At 50.2% G+C, this 18,925-nt stretch overlaps 1 protein-coding gene across 12 annotated transcripts in view; it reads right to left on the bottom strand.

The window, feature by feature from the left end:
- SH3KBP1 (SH3 domain containing kinase binding protein 1) overlaps positions 1–18,925 on the bottom strand; it is a 336,102-nt gene that overhangs the window by 35,108 nt on the left and 282,069 nt on the right. For all 12 annotated transcript variants that reach the window (XM_045472250.1, XM_045472247.1, XM_045472249.1 and 9 more), the window contains 2 exons: positions 16,382–16,541; positions 13–98 (listed from right to left, as the gene is read on the bottom strand). In XM_045472250.1, the coding sequence (XP_045328206.1) occupies positions 13–98; positions 16,382–16,541 (246 nt within the window). The remainder of the gene's footprint in view (positions 1–12; positions 99–16,381; positions 16,542–18,925) is intronic.

Genomic DNA, 18,925 nt, shown 5'->3' on the forward strand with positions numbered 1-18,925 from the left:
CTCCTTACTCACCAATGTCATTGCTGCGGTCCGAGAGATCCTTGTCCAGGATGCCGGATATCGAACTGCCCACCAAGTCAATCTTTGGACCGTCACCCCTACATTAAAAACACAAGTCCAGGCATTTACTCATTGGTGTGTGTCCTTGTTGTTTTGTCAGCTTTCTTGCTGCACATGCGTTAAGGAGCATGCTGTGCGCGGGGCAGGTGGCTCTGTCGCCTATGGGGGAGCCAGTGGGAGTCAACGAGCTATCCAAACACATGGGCCTTGGTGAAACCGGCCGACAGACTAGATGCCCACCTCTCCGGCACACATTTTCAGAGGTGGCTATTTTAATAATGACTGTTCAGCAATATACCTTCAGCCACAAACCCTCCTGCTGGTACACAGGGTACAACGTAGGGCCTGCTCCCGCCCCGTGGCCAAATAAGCACCAGCAAATGATAACTGGGAGCTTCCCTTTTAAGGAGTAAGGAATTTAGCCAATGCTGCTAGTCAAAGGTCGGCTACTTTTAACCTTGAGAAAAAGGTTTTCTGGCCTGAGGCTGAGGCATCAGCCAAGCTGTTGACAGGCACAGGGGGTTGAGTTAAAGATCTGGCAGCTGCAAGCTGGCAATGGGGCACAGGCCTGTAAAATTAGACAGCTCTTGGGTGGGTGCCCCCGTGCCCATCGGGACACGAGTGACTTCCTTCTGTATCTGGGCTAGGAACAGCCCTTAGGAACGGGAAGACGCCTGTAAGAGGATGAGAGAGATAGCCTACTCGTGCATGAACAGAAGGTTCCTCCAACTTCCTCCAAAAGGGCAGTTCTCTAGACCCTTTCAGGGGGATGAGCCCTGAATGAGATTACCCAAGGTCTGTGATGGCAGTGAAACGGGGAAAGATCCTCACCCATAAAATGAGGGGGAGAAGCCAAGCAGTTGTTCTGGGAAACTAACAGAAATGGGCCATCTCATGGCTCTTGGCAGTCATCATGGCCTGAAGCCAAACCACACGATGAGTAACAGACTTACTCAAGGAGCGCTTGTCAAATACCTATCATGCAGGGGGTATTGAGAGGGCCAAGCCAGGTGGTTCCTACTCTGGAGGGGCTCACAGTCCAAATGGGAGAAAGAGGCGGACACATGAGCACAGGCCCACATGGCACAGGCTATGTAAGTGACAGGCACACCACAGTCCCGTGAGAAGAAAGGACTGGGTCAGAGCAGGGGACTGCATGGTGGGGCCAGCGGCACACAGAGGAGGTGGCATTCCAGCTGGGCCTTGGAGGAAAAAGGAGAGAGAACATATCAGTAAGAGGCAGGATGAAGCAAGGACCCCAAGGTAGGTGGGAGTGTCCAGTGTGGCCAGAGGACCCAGGGCTAAAGCCTGAGGTCCCTAAAGCAGTGAGAGCAGAAAGGCTGGAAAGGGTCATGTTGCTGGGCTGAGTACTAGAGGGTTCTGTTCATCCTGGAGGTAATGGGGGATAGAAGGACCGCTGAGGCAGGGGACCTAGAAACCTGGGGGCAAGGATGGGACTTGACAGGGCTGATGCCTGGGTTTCTTCACTCAAGAAGGGGCTGTGGTAGTAGCTAGCATTCAGCATGACCCACGTATCCTCGTGATGGTGGAGAAGGCCCAGCAGAAGGAGGTAAGCCCCCGTCAGTTCCCGAACGAACAAGACTGACTCACAACCTCAAGTGTAACCTCAAGCATCCTCAAGGGCAGACCAGCATAGGTACGAACTCCAGGGAAACAAGGCTGAGCCAAGTGGCCTGGCCTCCCCCAAGAGAAAACACAGCTCTAAAACCATGTGTGTGCATTTTGAGACTTTCTGGGCTTCTCAGGGCTCGGCCGAAGTAAAAGTTCAAGGAGAGCATGGACTACTATACTTGGAAGGAGGAAGCAGCTTGAGCTGCACAGCACAGCCTTCATTGCCCACCTCAGCCCCACCTCCTAGGACTGTGGGGGCCCCAAGGGCAGGTATCCATAGCAGACCTCCCCTCATCTCCCCCCCCCCCCCCCCCCACCACCAAAGCTCAGGCCCCGCAGGGCACATTCTCTCTGACAGGCCCCAAGCCAACAGGAGTGCTGAGATTGAGGGAATTTTCCTTGTTTTTTTTTTGAGAGAGAGACAGAGAGCCCTTGAGCAGCAGGGAGGGGCAGAGGGAGAGGAATAGAGAGAGAATCTTAAGCAGGTTCTACACCCAGCACAGAGCCCAACGTAGGCTGGATCTCACCACCAACCTGGACCCAAATGAAGACCAACCTGAGCTAAAATCAAGACTCAGATGCTTTAACCAACTAAGCCACCCAGGTGCCCCGAGGAAATTTATTGCAAAACATTTTATTGGCAGGGCCCCAGTGGCTTCTAATTGGAATGTAATCTTCCGAACGAAATGTTTTGGAAATGAAGCATTATTAATAGGAAAGCATTTTCTTCTTTTCTTTAAAGTTCATTTATTTATTTTGAGAGAGAGAGAGTACGTGCACTCGAGGAGGGAGAGAGAGAATCCCAGGCAGGCTCCACTCAGCATGGGGATCACAACCTGAGCGGATATCAAGAGTCAGACGCTTAGCCGACTGAGCCACCCAGGAGCCCTAGCGGGAAAGCATTTTCATTTGTTAAGGTTCTTAAGGGCTCCTAATCTCACTGCTTCATAGCTATGGAGCCAGAATGATTTGGTGCTGTCATTCTCCAAACTAGCACAACTCAAACTGTACTCAGAGCCAGACACTCCTGTCCTTTTGGGAACACGCCGAGGACCTAAACCTACGAGAACACATGTTCTGTCCAGGGAGAAAGGTCACACAGGCAACAAAAGTCCAGTTAATTCCACTGGGACTTTTTTTTTTTTTTTTTGCATTAAGGGAAAAGATGGTTTGAGGTGACACACCCTGGCAGGTGGCTGGGGAGAGAATTCGAGGCGGTGTTGGTGGTAGAAGGAACTTTATGCAGCAGTTAACGATCTGTACCTCTGAACAGCTCAGCTCGGCTGCTTCTGAACATGTGGTTTATTCGTACATTTTGGGAACTATGAATCTTGAAGCAGCCACTTCCCTCTTTGACAGCTCGAAGCTTCCAGTCGAATGTGAGCCTATGTTGAGGACTGTAGAGAACCCTACTGCTCATTACTGTGCTCGTCTTATCTGGGGCTCTATTACTTTTCTACCTTTATTTTCCCCCTTACTGTCACTCTCAACTATTTTATTCTTGTATATGTATTTTGGACAGTTACCACAAAGCCTTTCGGAAACGATTCAGGGTAAAAAGGAGTAATTTCTAAGAATAGGGTATATATCAATAGCATTCAAAATGATCATCTGCTTCGGGCCAGTTCTGGGAGGCTATGCTAAAGAAATAGTGTGAAACACCCAAGTGGGTTTTGCAGATCAATATGGTTACCGCAGTGTTATTTGTAACAAAGAAAAACTGCAACCTGGCGCTTTCATCAAGAGGGGAACAGGTGAGTAACCTCTATTTGATGGCCATGAAAACTACATTTATAAACCTTTATGACAAGAAGGACAAATACTGATGCTATGATGGCAAAGGACAGAAGCCAGTTACAAATGACCTACCCCTTCACGCGCGCGCGCGCACACACACACACACACACACACACACACACGCATACCCTTCTTATGTATCAGGAAGAGGGATTATTCCTTTTAAGATTGGAAGATTATTTGCAGTGATTATTCCTGGGTAGTGTGATGGGTGATTTCTAGCACCCAGCTCAGCACCTGGTATACGGCAGGGGCTCAAAAACACTTGTGGAATTAATGAACATCTGCCTTTGTTCTGAAATGGGAATGCATTATGTATTTGCACAATAGATGCAATTTTTCCCCCAACGCTGTATGACATTCAGCATGATCCTAACTATGTAAAACCGATGAAAAACACACCAAATCATACATAGGGAAAAAGACGGGAGAGAAACTGTCCAAAATGTTAACAGCAGTCGCTGGGATAAGACTATAGGTCAATTTTCCCTTTTAAGGTTTATGTGTTTTTAAAGTTCACTTTTAATATCAGAGACTCCTACAAGTCAGGCAGCTTATGTTCTCTCTCCTTTCTCCCCAACAGTAATGTCATGGTAAAAGGTGACGTTGCCTGACCCTTGCCTGCAAACTCTCCTTTAAGGACCTCCCTGACCACAGGTGCCCCTGTGATCACCTGTGACCACACCTGGAACTCATCCGGGAACCAGGTGGGGGCCTGTGATGTCACAAATCCGAGACTGAGAGGTCCAAGCCATGACACACCACCTGAAGAAAGAGGAGCCACCAGCCGTGAGCGACCTGTCCCCAGATGTTAATGCGCCAGCTGTATTCGGACAGGAAGCTTAGGATCCCCTCATCTCTCTGAGCCCCGGTCGTGCATGCCAAGAGCCAGACACAGGCTTTCGGCTGAAATTATCTTCTATACAGGGCCAGAAGCAAGCCTATTTTGAAAACACAGTAGGTGTCGTTTAAAAAAGGTTCTGCTCCTTCCAAGTAGGGAAGCTGCAGCTGGTGTTTTGACAGTGTTCAGACTGTGGGTGTGGAAGCGTTTTACAATGTCTATTTGTAAATGCTTTTCACTGTATTTATAGACTCTTACAACAATGCTAATGAATTTCAGTTCTGAAAAATACCAGGATTTCTGAAATTCTCCAAAGCACATGTTTGGAGTGGCTGATGCCCAATGAGGCCGCAGCCCTTGATGGTCTCTGTTCTCCAGTCCACCCAACACATGGGTACCATTTTGGCAAAAAGGATGCAACGAAATGCAACAAAAAAAGAAACATCCGATCCTTTTGGAATTTACTAGCTCCTGAGAGGATTTATGTATGGTGAGCTTCTATGCCCACAGCTGCTGAATAAAAGGAGAAAATAAAAGAAAGCAAGCATATCACCCTACGTCCAAAGATACCAGAGCAAGGCTGCCCTTACTCATTTCTGATTTTTAAATCCAAATGATGCTACTGTCTTGTATTTTTCTGAGCAATTTTGGTTAGGGACACTTGAAACACGAGACCAGGATAGGTAACTGGCAGGGAAGTCTCCTTGCTTTCCTGGACAGGGAGCCTAAATTGCAGACAATGGGTTGACTAGCTCAAGGACACCCGCAGGCCTAAGTGGAACCCACGATCCCACAGAGGCAGCAGCAGCAGCAGCAGCTGCTGCATACTGACGGCCTGTCACAAGCCAGGCACTAGGGTCAGCTCCTTCCGTCCGTATTCAATTGTCACAACCACCCCTGGAAAGATCTGCTCGGCATGGTGGAGAGGGAGCCCCCTCTGGTGAAGGGCTGGATGCCCCTGCCGCTGGGGGCGCTGTTGGCCCCTCCGGGGACCACCTCAGTTGCTGAGCGCCTCCTTGGCCAAGGCACATCCTTTTCAGGGCGGCCCACGCTCTACAGTATAAAAACCTTGCCCAGTTCAGCCCAACACAGACAACTCTGAGGAGCCATCTCAGCCCCTCCCCGTGGAGTCGGCCGAGGCTTTCGCGAGCCAGTATCACAACTCAACTTCTCCCTCTGCCCAACGCGGCTTCTTTCCCCCTTCCATGGGCACTGACGCCAAAAACATAGCTCGCATACTAAGCACTGCCTCAGGGCCTACTTCCTGGAGAACCCCACCTGTGATGCCCTTTATTTTCATCATATAGATCAGGAAACTGAGGCTCAGTGACATTAAGTCACTTGCTAACAACAGGTCATAAAAGTAGTAGGATACCAGGGTCTGGATTTGAACCCAGTAACTTTGACTCCAGAGCCCAAGCTCTCGACCACTTCCCAAAGCTGCTTCACGCCGCCTCCTGGTCACAGGGACAGTGAGTCACTGAGGATGCCGGGCAGCCTGCGTCATCACTGCTCACCGCCAGAGCCGAGTAAATCGCCTTTGCTCCCAAGTTAAAAAAAGTACTACTAATAAACAACAATCACATACCAACCAGCCCAGGTGCCTGCTTTTCCCACTCAGACCCAAGACAAGAGAAGGGGCACGTACAGTCGGAAAAGCGGAAGATGCGCCACGTGCATCCCTTGAGAACAGGAGCTCGGCCAGTGGCATGGCCCAATTCAGCCCAAGGTGGGGCAGTTAAGCCAAGACATGTGGCCTGGAAAAGGTGTTGAAGTGCAGAGGAAGCCGAGGCGAGCAAACCAGTAAATACATAAATGAACAGCAGCAATCAAACGCCACCCAAAAGAACCACAACCCTTTTGGAGGTGAGGGGGGACGAAGGGGAAAAGAGTGACTCCATAGATTCCTACTGAACAAAAGATCCCAAGTCCAGGTGAGGACTCTTTTTTGGCAGACCTCCTGCCCACTCTCAGAAGCCTCTATTCCCATAATGTAAATGTTTGGGCTTTACCTAAAATTTGTTACGGGGGGGGGGGGGGGTGGGGAGAAAAAAAGCTGAGAAGGAAAGGAAAGGAAAGGAAAGGAAAAGAAATAGAAATGGTTTCCCGTGCTCATGCTCAGGAAACCAAGGCGCAACCCTGCAAATCCTCTATTTTTTTCCAGCTTTCATCCCACTCTGGAGGTGTCAACACATATGGACGGCGGCAGATGTCAACGTGAAGATCCTAGAGAAATGACGTGAGTTACCCTCTCTTCTTTCTTGTTCCCACTCTGCTATGTTTTATTGCCCCTTCTAATGTAAAACTACCCCATCTGATTGTATACCTGCCTTGTCCTGGTCCCAGTGTGCAGCAAGAAAGCGAGGCCGAAGGAAGTGAATGCTCCCTGCCTGCTTTCCTGCCTGCCTGCTCGTAACATTGCACACTCAGGCTCTGACCACTGAAACTGGTCAAGGGTCTTTGCTCCAAGGATGGGAGTTAATGTGCCCAAGGCCATGCGGCTAATTAGTGGCAGAAGTGAAACCAGATGGAAGCTTCCTGATGCCCGGTCCACCCTATCTTGGCCCACCACACCTGAGATGACGATAATCAAAATGAGTACCCACATTCACATGCTTTATGCTTCTAGAGAATTTTTCGTCTCTCAAATAAGCAACTATAAGAAGACTCCACCCATCTGTGAAGGCAGCAGGTGGGAAGCCGGTCCTTCAGAAGAGCTCCGCCCTGGGATGTCACCGCCCAGGGAGGTAGAATCCTTCCGTCAGTAAAGGACAAAATTGTAACAGCGGTGAGTCCAGGTTCCTTTGCTTGCCAGCAGGAGGGCAGGAGAAGTCTCCTTCCTTCTCCTGAGAAATAAGGGTCCAAAGGTGCTGCTGGTATCTGTGGAGTCCCTACATACCCACCTGGTGGCCAAAAATGTCCCAGGGATCGCAGGTACTTTTGACCGAGAACTTCCCACTTAACTGTGGCCAAACGAGGCCAGGGGAGAAAGAAGCTGGAACCAGAGCCGTTTTCCTGGCAGCTGTCCCTTGTACCGCGTCCTTGTTTGGACGAGCACAAACAAGCTTGGCTATTTATAGCTGGTGAAGACACGGTGGAAGGTGATGGGACACTGCCCACTCAATTCCCCTCCAAATTTCTGTTCTTTGTGCAGACTCTGCGAGCGTGTGTGGGAAGAGGCCTCTCTCCAAAGCCCATCCAGGGCACAAACCCACAACCCCCTAAGACAAAAGGAGGTTGACATCACACCCCTCATCTGCAAACCCACAGTTGGGCATCTCAGAGGGGCAAGGGGCTTTAAAGATGCCAAGAAGAGGGGGCAGTCATCATCATGCAACTCTGAGAAAAGTTTGTGAGGTGCCATTTGAGAAAATGTTCAAAGAAAGGGTCCGTGGAAAAAGCGTTGTATGACCCAACTAGCACCGTGCACGTGTGAGGTGTTTAGTCCCCCACTGGTCCCTTGCCTGGTTCGGACCACCCCTGGCAGGATAATCGGTGTGCCTCAGTCTGGGCTGGGGCTAAACCCTGTCACTACTGTTGGTTCTCGCTGCAGGAAATAAAATTCATTCTAGGGGTGGCTGGAAGAAGAGAGAAGGGTATTTACACAAATGAAATGAGATCAGCAAACAATGCAGACATCCCTGCAAGGTGACAAGGTATTTTCCCCTGTGCCCTGTGGGGTCGCTATGCTCCAGAAATGAACTTCCCTCCCTCAGTCACGGCCTTCCGTGAGCCCTGACTTCCTCTGAATCTCTAGCTGCTTCTGAGGGAGGTGCTTCAAGCTTCCACCCCCTAAAGGTCTCCTGACGTGCTGTCTCAGAGCGTCCATGTTTCCCCACTCCCTCAGGGCTACAGTGCATGGCATGCTTCTCGCCATGTGGAAACCCCTCTCCCAGCGAGGTCACCACTGAGCAACCGCATGGCAGGAAAAGAAGCATGCATGGATTTGCTGAGTGCCTCTCAGGTGCCAGGCAGAGGGTCAGGGGCTTGAGGTGCAGCAGCTGGTTTCAATCAGCACACCCGAGCAAGGCAGGCCTCAATCTACCATTCCGCAGAGGCAGAAGCAGAGACTCGGGGAGGTGCACACCTCGCCCAAGGTCACCGGCTGAGGAAGGAGAGGGCTGGGGTTTTGGCCCTGGTGTACCTGGCTCCAAAGCAATAGGTGGGCAGGAACCATCATGTCTGGCCTGGTTACCACAGTTTACTACCCAGAACAGGGCCGGGCCCAAACATAAGCGCGCGTGCATGTGCGTGCACACACACACACACACACACACACACACACACACTCCTCTCTCATCACTGTACCCATCTGTAAGCCCCCATTTTCCATCTTTTTTCCAAGTTTCTCACAAGACAAGCCTACACAAGCTTGGCCACCTGCCCATTCTCTCCAATTCATGCCAAGCCTGTCTCTAGCCACCAACCATTGCACAGAACTCCTGGACTGGGATCACCAAGGGCCAACACAAGTGACCAAAGCCTGTGGATGCCCTTCAGCCTCCCTGGTGCACACTGTGGTGGGGTTCTCGGAGCATGTTCAGCAAACCAGCGGTGGCAGGAGCAGCACTGGGGGCTTGCTCGAAATGCAAGTTCTCAGGCCTTCCCACAGATCCAGTGAGTTAGAAACTCCGGGGAGCGGCAATGTATGTGGTAATCAGTTTCCCACCGATCTGTAGTTGTTCCACATTCCTTTCTTCTGGCTTCCTTGACATCACACCCCAGCCACCCTTTCTGATGGCACCTAGTCCTTCCTCTACCCTATAAATAACAATTTCCCCCACTGCTGGCTCCACTCTCTCCTCTTCTCTACTCTAATCTCCCGGAGGGATCATAGCCATTCCATGCTTGGAATTACCATCCATGAGCCAGTGACACCCACCTCTGTAACGTCTAGCCAAGATCTCTCTCCCGAATTCTCCCAAGACATGGCTGGTTCCTGATTTGGGGAAAAGAAGGGAAACGCTCCAACACTACATGAGGCACCGCTAGGACTCTCTGAAAAGACCTCCCAAACACTCGAGTAATCCAAAGTCCAAATGAGGGCCTAAACACCCAAGTGCACAATTTACGTGCCTGCTCGGGCAGCATTTGCACGCACCAGCGATCTTTCTCTTCCTCTTGTTTGATTAATTGACTGATTGGTTTATACCTTGTAAGAGCAAAGAGGTCTTTTTAAATGCTTCCTTGTGGTAGGCATGGGGGCCGGACCCCTCACAGAGTGATCAGGACCTGGAAGCTGATTTCCTGTTCATCTGTAACCCCAAGGGCTTGAGCAGCCGGGCTGCCTGTGTAAATCTAAAGAAAAAGGAACTTCCATGTGGGTAAATTGGTCTCAAGAGAGACATCTGCCCTTCCCTAAGCACTGAGTTGATGTTTGGCATATAAATGTTTACTTAATCTTTGCCTCAAGCTCAAATGTCTCAGAGCTCCACGGCGTCTTATCTCCCAGTGTTCCTGTGAAATCCAGGCCCCATCTTCATTACAAGTAGAAACCTTGCAATTCCACTGCTGTCCCCACTGGAATCAGTGTTTCATCTTCATAGCAGGGCCTCCAGCCTTTCACAGGAAAAGCACCTCACGGGCTTACATTTAAAGCAACAGCCATCTCCGGGCGGCACAGGTCTGGGAAGTCACCGGGTCTCCTGCCCACAGCCTGGTGTCCAAGACCCAGATGCCCACCTTCTCACTGAGATCCCTCCTCCGACACAGGCTTCCACATCTGAAGTCAGGTGTGCCCTGTGGGATGCGTGAGCCACGGCACCAACTCCCCCACATCTGAGGTCTCCTCTCTGAATGGCTTGCTACCAGCCTGACCGTGGAATCTTTCTTATCACTGAATGTCTTCAACTGCCAGAACACACTAACATCCATGGGGGAGGGCACTGGCTTCTAGAACATCAGCCTCCCCTCACTTTGGCTCTTGCCATCTTCCTGAGCCTATGACAGCCACGTGGGCAATCCATCCCCAATGCCAGCCCCTCCTTCCCCCGGTCCCTTCAGTTCTCATGACCTTCATTCATCTTCAGTCACCCAGATTCACGGCCCCTCTCTCTGTGGATAAGTTCATCTTCAGACCTACTCCACCTGTGAAGTGATGAGCACACGCCTCCCCTCTCTGACCAGCATCTGCCATTCTCCTGGCCATCGGTTCTTCTCTATGCTTGCTCACCTCACCTCCTCCTTATGCCTTTCAGCTTCACTTCCTCTCCACCCCGGGCCCCCTGTCTATCACTCACGGCCCCTGGAACACCGGCCTCGCTGTCCCCGCCCTGCCAGTCACCTGCCCCGTCTACGTGGAGAGCACGCGCTGCTCTGTGCTGGATGTGCTGTAGCAGACAACGGGCAGGATTCCCCTGCAACTCAGAACAAAGGTCCTGCTCCAGCTTCCCCGCTCTTTGGGAAGAAAATGAATAAATACCACAAATTAGGGTATCTATGTTTGCAAGGATTAACAAACCTGTTCTAGCCTGCTTCTACCTCTTTCCCTGTTGGGTTTATTTACTTTTGAAGGCACACACCTGCCCTGCCCCTCAGGTTTCTGGCGTGCTGCCTCTGCTGCACAGAATAATCACTTGAGCTCAGAGCAACCTGCTTTTCTCCAGCATTTCCTTGGATTTGTCCTGTATTTTCTTTTGGACCCTTCTCCCAAGTTCCAGCACCTCCTTTCACAGAGGTTTCTGAACCCACATTTGGTACATCGGTAATACATGTTACGGGACATACAGCGTGACAGGTTCGTGTGTATGTGTACACACACATACAAAAAGGTTTGGGTATATTCTGTCAACTGAAATCTTTTTATGATCAAATATCAAAACAAGTGAGTAGGCTCTATACTCTTGAGCTTCCGTTCTCTCAAGTGTGAAAATGTGGCGGACAGAATGTTCGTTGCCCACCGCCCCCCACCTTAGATACGTGGTGGGCTGGGTAAGACCAGCAGACTCTGTCTTCGCACACTGTGAAATAATAACGAAGGCACCCCCGAGGCATAGACTTTCAAACAAAGGAGGCACTTAGGGCCTAGTAGAATCTCTTATCATTCAATTTTTAAATCAACTCTGGTACTAAATTTTATTTTTTGGGAAAAAGTCTTTTTTTTTTTTCCCCTGTTAAAATTCCATCTTCACTTACTTCCCGGAAATTGGAAGAGTATTCTTACCAGTGGGTAAGTACATTAATGGCATGCTTCCACTTGCTCAGACTGGACACAAAACTGTGCCCGGGTGTCATTCTAGTTCTCCTAGATGTGATTCCCGGAAACTGATCTATAGCTGAGCCCCAGCAACACTGAGATCCCGAACAGCGCCTTGCACGCAGGGGCCCCTCAATACATTGCTGTTACGCGAATGTATCTAAAAATGACTCCCCTCTTCCTAAACTTATGTATTCCTTTATCCTGAAAGATACTACTTCCTGTTTAAATGGAAAGAAACCAATCTCTTCTGGAAGCCACGTTTGGCAGCAAGCTTTCTGGCTGGTGAGAGCAAGTGTGAGCCCAGACACTCCAGCGAGAGGGGCAATGCCTAGCTCCCTATGAGGATGGCAAATGATGACTGTGTGTCCGTGTGTTCACCTTTCTGTCCATCCACGTAGTCAGGGAAATCCTAGAGAGGATTTGGGTTTACACAGCAGACAGTGCCTTTTCTCCAGAGGATCACTGACACAAAACAGTTTGAACGGTGTTGACATTCCTACCTCAACTAATTGGGCAGAACAAAACAAGTTCATAAACCAATATACGGGTTGGTTGTCCAATGTACCTGCTTAGCAAAAAATATGAAGTGCACGAGGATTGAGAGACAATAAGCCTTTCTTTGATCTTCTTCAATTGCTTACAGCTGAAATCCAGGGCACACTGGGTGACTCAGAACATGAGACACACACACACCACAGAGCTTGTACAGGGCCTGGGAAGGATGACGGGAGAGGCAAAAGTGAACAAAACGTAAGCACTGGCACATCCCTCCCTTTGTGGGAACCGTGGCACTCAACAAGTGTGTTAAATGAGCCACTACCATATGCTCAACCCTGTAAAGCATGTGGAAATGACAAAACACACTCTTGATCTGCTTTAAATCTGGTAAAGGAGTCCGCGGGTGTGAGCCTCCCAAGTGCACAGCATGGGGCCCCACACTAGGCGAAACATGGGGTGTCAGGCATTTGGGAGACAGAGCAATCACAAGAAATAAGGGAAGGCTTCCAGAAGCTGGGTGTGCTAACTGGGCTCTGAATTCGGGGAGCGTGAACAGGTGCATGAGAGGTAGCCAGGAAAGGGTAGGGAACTGTCAAAAACGTGGGAGAATCTAGACGAGGGATTCTCACAGGGTGAATGAATGTGGGCCAGAAGCTTTCAGATTACGACCTGGGAGCTTGTGGAAAATGTAAATTCCCAGGCCCACCCCAGACCTACCAAGTCAGCGACCATGGGGGTGGGGCCCAGTGATCTGTTGGAACAAGGTCTCCAGGTGACTCTGACCCACGCTCAAATTTGAGAATCACCAAGTTAGGGCAGGCACTGTCCTCCCTTCAACTGGCTGAGCAAGAGGCCAAAGCAGGTACTGGCTCCCCAAACGCTCCCAGCCTTGCCTCGATCTGCCATTTCCTAGGACTGTCAGGCAGGAAGCCAGGGGCTCTCCTCCCTTGTCCTCTTTCTGCAGACCCAGTGCCCTGGGGGCTGGGCCACCACAGGGTGAGTGGGAGGTCGCAGATGTGAACAGTTACATTTCCCACTGGCTTCTGTACGGAGCCCTCCTCACGCATCTTCCCTGGCGATCCGTACTTCTAATGGACAAGCAGAAGACGCGCGAGCTGGAGGCAGAGAAGAGCGAGGGAGAGGCAAGAAGCGAAGGGGGCTTCTGTGAGCCCAGAAGGTCAGCAGTTATAATTTGCTTCTCCCTTGCATTCAGGTCCACGGGGGAACTAACGGGACCAGGTCTAATTGATGGCTCACAAAGTCTGCACCTATCCCACAACGAGACGGGTGACGGCAACCTTCCAAGGCAAAGAAGCCATTGGAATTGTCCTTCTCTTCAGATCAGATCATGAGAGAGAATAGCAAGAATATTATGGAAATTGTTACTGACCTCAGGGAAATGTGTGTAGTCCCCGGCAGACTAAGAGAGTTTGGCAGAACGTGCCCTCTTTTTCCCTTTCACCCGCCACAAAGCGATGTACAACCTTTGCTCTCCATTCCCTGTTTGCATAGCCTGTATTCTCTTCAGAAGCACTTAGGTTTACATAACATTTTTCTTCTGGAGTGCTGGCTTCTGGGCCAACCATGCTACTGAAGAGGCCCAAGCTAAGGTCACTGAGGCTGTCAAGTGGCCCCGTTGTGCACATGTGCAAACAGCCTTCTATCAGTCAGGAGAAGAGGGCACAACAGGTAAGGCCTGACCAACTCAATGGTGGCCCTGGTCTCATCGGTTTCCCCACGGGCCACCCTATAGTGGCAGTTGTTTGGACCTTGGGAGATGCCTGCCGAACAACACAGGGGAAGCAGCTGCCACTCCGAGAGGCTCACCCGCGCTGAGATGACCGCTGTGTGTTCAGCTGGGCAGCCCGGCCTCCCACAGGTGCGCTTACGTGCATCCACCATGGCTGGCAGGGATTCTGACATTTCTCAACCACTCACATGGCTACCCGCCTCTGTATTGGGGCAATATATTGTTGTTCATATTAAGAGTAAATGAGTCATGCTACCACATGGACGAACCTCGGGGCCATCAGGCTAAGTGAAATAAGCCAGTCACAGAAAGACAAATGCTCTAGGATTCCACTTACATGAGGCATCTAGAGGAGTCAAATTCACAGAGATAGAAAATACAGTCGACTCTTGAACAACACTGGTTTAAACTGGGTGGAGCCACTTACACGTGGGTTTTTTTTCAATGAATGCAGGCCAGTACTATGAATGTATTTTCTCTTCCTTATGATTTACTTAATGTTTTCTTTTCTCTAGCTTACTTTATTATAAGAATAAAGTCTATAATACAAAACATATAAACTATGTGTTACTCGACTCTTTACATTATTGGTAAAGCTTCCAGTCAACAGTAGGCTACTAGTGGTTATGTTTTTATAGAGTCAAAAATTATACTTTTCAACTACATGGGGGTTAGTGCCCCTACCCTGTGTATTCAAAGGTCTACTGTACAATGGTGGTCGGCAGGGGCCGGGGGAGGAGGAAGGGGAGTTAGCATTTAATGGGTCCAGAGTTTCAGTTTGGTAAGATGAAAAGAGGTCTACGAATGGATGATAGTGGTTGCACAACAATGTGATGTCCTTAATGTCACAAATGGTTATGACGGTAAATTTTATGTTATGTGTATTTACCACAATTAAAAAATTTTTTACTAAGAAGTAAATGAGCGGGGTGCCTGGGTGGCTCAGTCGGTTAAGCACCCGACTTCGGCTCAGGTCATGACTTCGCAGTTCGCGAGTTTGAGCCCCGCGTCAGGCTCTGTGCTGACAGCTCAGGGCCTGGGGCCTGCTTCTAATTCTGTGTGTGTCTCTCTCTCTGCCTCTCTGCCTCTCTGTCTCTCTCTCTCAAAAATAAATAAACATTAAAAATTTAAAGAAGGTAAATTAGCTGTTCTTGTGTCACTGCATTTATACACCCAGTTCGACATGCAATAATAAGAATGACAACAAGGGCCACTTGGCTGGCTCAATCAGTGGAGTGTGTGACTCTTGATCTTCGGGTTGTCAGTTTGAGTCCCATGTTGGGTAAAGAGATGACTTAATAAAACCTTAAAAAAATAAGCATGACAATGAAACTAACACTGAGATACAAGGATGGGGCCACACATTTGGAAATTATCTTGGTCCATCCTTTTGGGTGCATCCCATTATCCTCCTCAATTTACAGATGGAAAAGTGAGGTGAGCGGGGCAGTGACATGCTGAGGCTCACATGCCTATGAGGTGAGGTGAGATGCAAACCTGGAGGCCTGCATGACTCCAAGGCAAGGGCGCTGAGGCCCCACGTGGCTCTCACCATGCAAACTTAACTCAAAAGAACAAAACCTATGTGCTGACAGGTAAGACCTCCAGGCCGCGAGCTTGCTCGGGTATAGGACACCAACACATAAAATACACATGTAACGGTGGAAAGTTCCGGCAACTAACTTGTGCAGAGAACACGACGCTTCTTTGCTCTGTGGTGAGCATCTCAGGTCTGGAAGAACAAAGTCCAACTGTGACTCCTCATCACTGACATGTGCGTCCCGCCAGCCAGTGAACAGATTTGAGTTGTGCCAGGCATATCTCAGAACTCAGGCCTGAACGACGCGTGTGCCTTGCCTTTGATGGTCTCATAGTTTGGAGACACGTACACTAAGACAATATTTGCCAGGCCGGGTCCTTGGTTCCACAAAAGGGCTGTGCAGTCAAGGGCAGAGGGAGCCTGGGGATGTGGAAAGAGGCACCAGAGAGCAGGGAGAGGGTCAGGGGACGGAGCCCCCAGTGAGATGTGCATACCTGAGGCCAGCGGGACATCCAGTCTGAAGGGCAGCTGGCTTGCTCTAAAGAAGCACAGGGAAGGGGCACCTGGGTGGCTCAGTCAGTTAAGTGTCTGACTCTTGATTTCAACTCAGGTCATGATCTCATGATTTGTGAGTTCGAGCCCCATGCTTGGGATTCTCTCTCTCTCTCTCTCTCTCTCTCTCTCTTTCTCTCTCTCTGCCTCTCCCCTGCTCGTTCTCTCTCTCTCTCAAAATGAATAACAAAACTAAAACAAAAATCTCTCTAAAAAAAGAAAAGAATAACAGGGAAAAATCCCTGCATCTGAGCAGGGCCTGCCTGCCGGATACCTGATTTCCCACCTTCGAACCCTAAAACCCACGCTGTGCGTCCCAGCCTCACACCCACTGCTGCCCAAGCACAGGAGCAAGGACAGAAGTAGCCGGAGTATGCAGATGGCTTTGCTACAGGGTGGGCAGCTTTATCCCCCCTCCCTCAGCTGGCCACACTCATGGCCACTCTCCTGGGTCCCGCCGCCAACCCTCACCTGCCCCCTCACCCGCCCCCAGCGGCAAGAGCGGAGCAGTACCTGCTGTGGGTCAGGGGACCCACTGGTCGTTCAGGCCTCCTGGGGGGCAGCGCACCCGGTCTGCTGAGAGAATTGGTCTTGGGTGGCCGGGGCTTTTTTGGCGGGATGGCAGGAACGGAAGGCTTCTGTAAATCCAGTTTTGGCTCTCTCTCTGGTCTTTCTTTAAGTCATCGTTTAAAAAGCATAAAGAAGACAGAGAGACCTAGCGTAAGTGACAGTACATAGGGGCAGATTGTGCGTTTCCCTCTCTAAAAAAAAAAAAAAAACAAAACAAAAAAACAAAAAAAAAAAAAACAACCACCGATGCTACTTGTGAAGGTAGAAGGTGAAAGAGCATCTTTTAAAATTTTTGAAATTTATTTACTTATTTTTAGAGCATCATTTATTCTCTGTCATGTGAGAAAAAGCCCCGTGCAGCTGCAGCCCACAGATCGCCTTTGCTCACGCTGGCCTCTGCCTGGAGGGCCCTTCTGGCCACTGCCCACCCGCGGTGAGGTCCTACTCACCCTTCCGCAGGCCCACTCATCAGGCCTGGGCTCCCTTCTCGGCAGCAGAACCCACCCTCAGAGGCAGACTTCCCTGCTCCCTCACCTGAGCCCAGCAAGGCAGACTGCTCAGCAAATGGTTGGTGAGTTTGGTAAAACTCAGGACCTGCTGGGTGTGGGGAGGGAAGAGGCCCGACGCCTCTCAGGTCAGTCTGTGTAAAGGGCCATGAGCCAATAAAACGGGGCGCATTTCCAGGAACAAGGAACTAATTCCGGATTCTTTTTGTGCACAGTTCAAACTTGGAAGGTAAACTGGGGTTTTACGGAGGGTTTTTGGAGTCAGAGCTACTAAAATGAAGTTAAAGTCAGATGTGACGGCCAAGTGAGTGCAGCATGATGGACAAGCTTCGTGTCTCCAGTTAGCCTTGCCCTGTGTGTGGTGTAAAAAGCACGCATCCGGGTGCCTGGGCAGCTCAGTCATTAAGCATTTGACTTTGGCTCAGGTCGCGATCTCACGGTTTGTGAGTCTGAGTCCCGCATCGGGTGAGCACGAGCCCCGCTTAGGGTAAAACACGAACCCCGCTTCTGGTGAGCCCAGCTTCTCTCTCTCTCTCCCTCCCTCTCTCTCTGTTCCTTGTGGGATTTTCTCTCTCTTCCTCTGCCCCTAGCTCACTTGTGCCCCCCACCTCTCTCTCTCTCTCTCTCAAAAAAAAAAAAAAAAAAAACACAACTAAAAATAAAAAGCACGCATCCCATATTCTTCCTTATAAAGATGGAACTTCAGAGGGCCACCCACTGGAGGACAGGCAGGTTCCCTATGTTCGCTGTTAAGTGGCAACCCTGAACACGTTTTCCATACAAACACAAACTCATACTGCTCTGGTGCCCATTCTGATTGGCAAAGCTTTAAAAAGCCCACCAGCTACTCCACATGTATCACTGTGCTCATCCCCACACGTTAGTAGGGGACTATGCTCCATCCCCAAATGCTGTGAACTCATTTACTGCCCGTGGGGACCAGAGGAAGAAGGGCCTGGTTGAAATGCAAAGGAGGGGGGATTCCTCCTGCTGGGGGTGGGGGGGTGGGGGAGGGCCTCCAGCAGCCTGCAGAACAAATGGGAGGGGGGTTTATGCCCACCTAACAGGAAGGCCAAGCCTCAGGGTGGTGCTGGCTCTCTGGCTTCCCTGTTGCTTTTGACCAGGGTTTCTGCCTTCCTGACTCACCGTGGCACAGAACAAGGAACCATAGGAGTGGAAGGAACCAGAAGTGTGTGGCCACTCGGCCAGCCAACTAGGGCAGTTTTTCACATGTAAGCCAAGTCCTTATGGTAGTCAGCGTGGAACAGAGCAGGAAGTGTCCTTATCACAGAGCCAGAAACTCATCACGTGCCCATGGGGATGGGGGGAGGGGGGGGCAGTGTCTGGTTACGTCACAGCACACACTTTGACCAAAGGGCTATTCGTGTGATACACACACAGGGCTGTTTTTTCACTGATCTGGGACACAGACCTGGCCTTCACAATGAGGTTTCACAACTCAAATTTCAAGTGTTCCCTGTGAAAGAAGGAGGTGCAACTTCTTAAGGGCTGGCACTGTTGGTAAAGCTTTTGGCAGACTGATATAAAATATTAAATTTCACAATAAAATTTTGTGAGGCCACCCAGGAGCGCCTCCAAATAATCACGTTCATTAATTCAGCATCGCTCTTGTGACTTACAAACAGCTGCTTTTTAAAATGGAATTTGCTCCACCTCCTGCTCATAACAGCACAGCACTTTTCCCATAAAATGTGTGATCAATCACATCGCGGACACCTAACAAAACGAGCCCCCCACAGTGTGCAGATTTCTTTGGGAGACACACTGAGAACGGCAGGAGTCAAACACATGTGTAAAACCGTGTGAGGCGGGTGAAGCTACTTCCCTTCAAAGGACAGTCCTGACCGCCTTCAGGGGACTGTGGGCACTGCGCTGCTGCTCCCCGTTTTGCCGTGCCCCCCACCGCCAGCATTCTTGACCGAGGACATGTGTCTGTGACACAGTAGCGAGAGTCAAAGGT

Source organism: Leopardus geoffroyi, chromosome X (genome assembly GCF_018350155.1).
Source record: "Leopardus geoffroyi isolate Oge1 chromosome X, O.geoffroyi_Oge1_pat1.0, whole genome shotgun sequence".
In the NCBI taxonomy this organism is placed as follows: Eukaryota; Metazoa; Chordata; class Mammalia; order Carnivora; family Felidae; genus Leopardus; species Leopardus geoffroyi.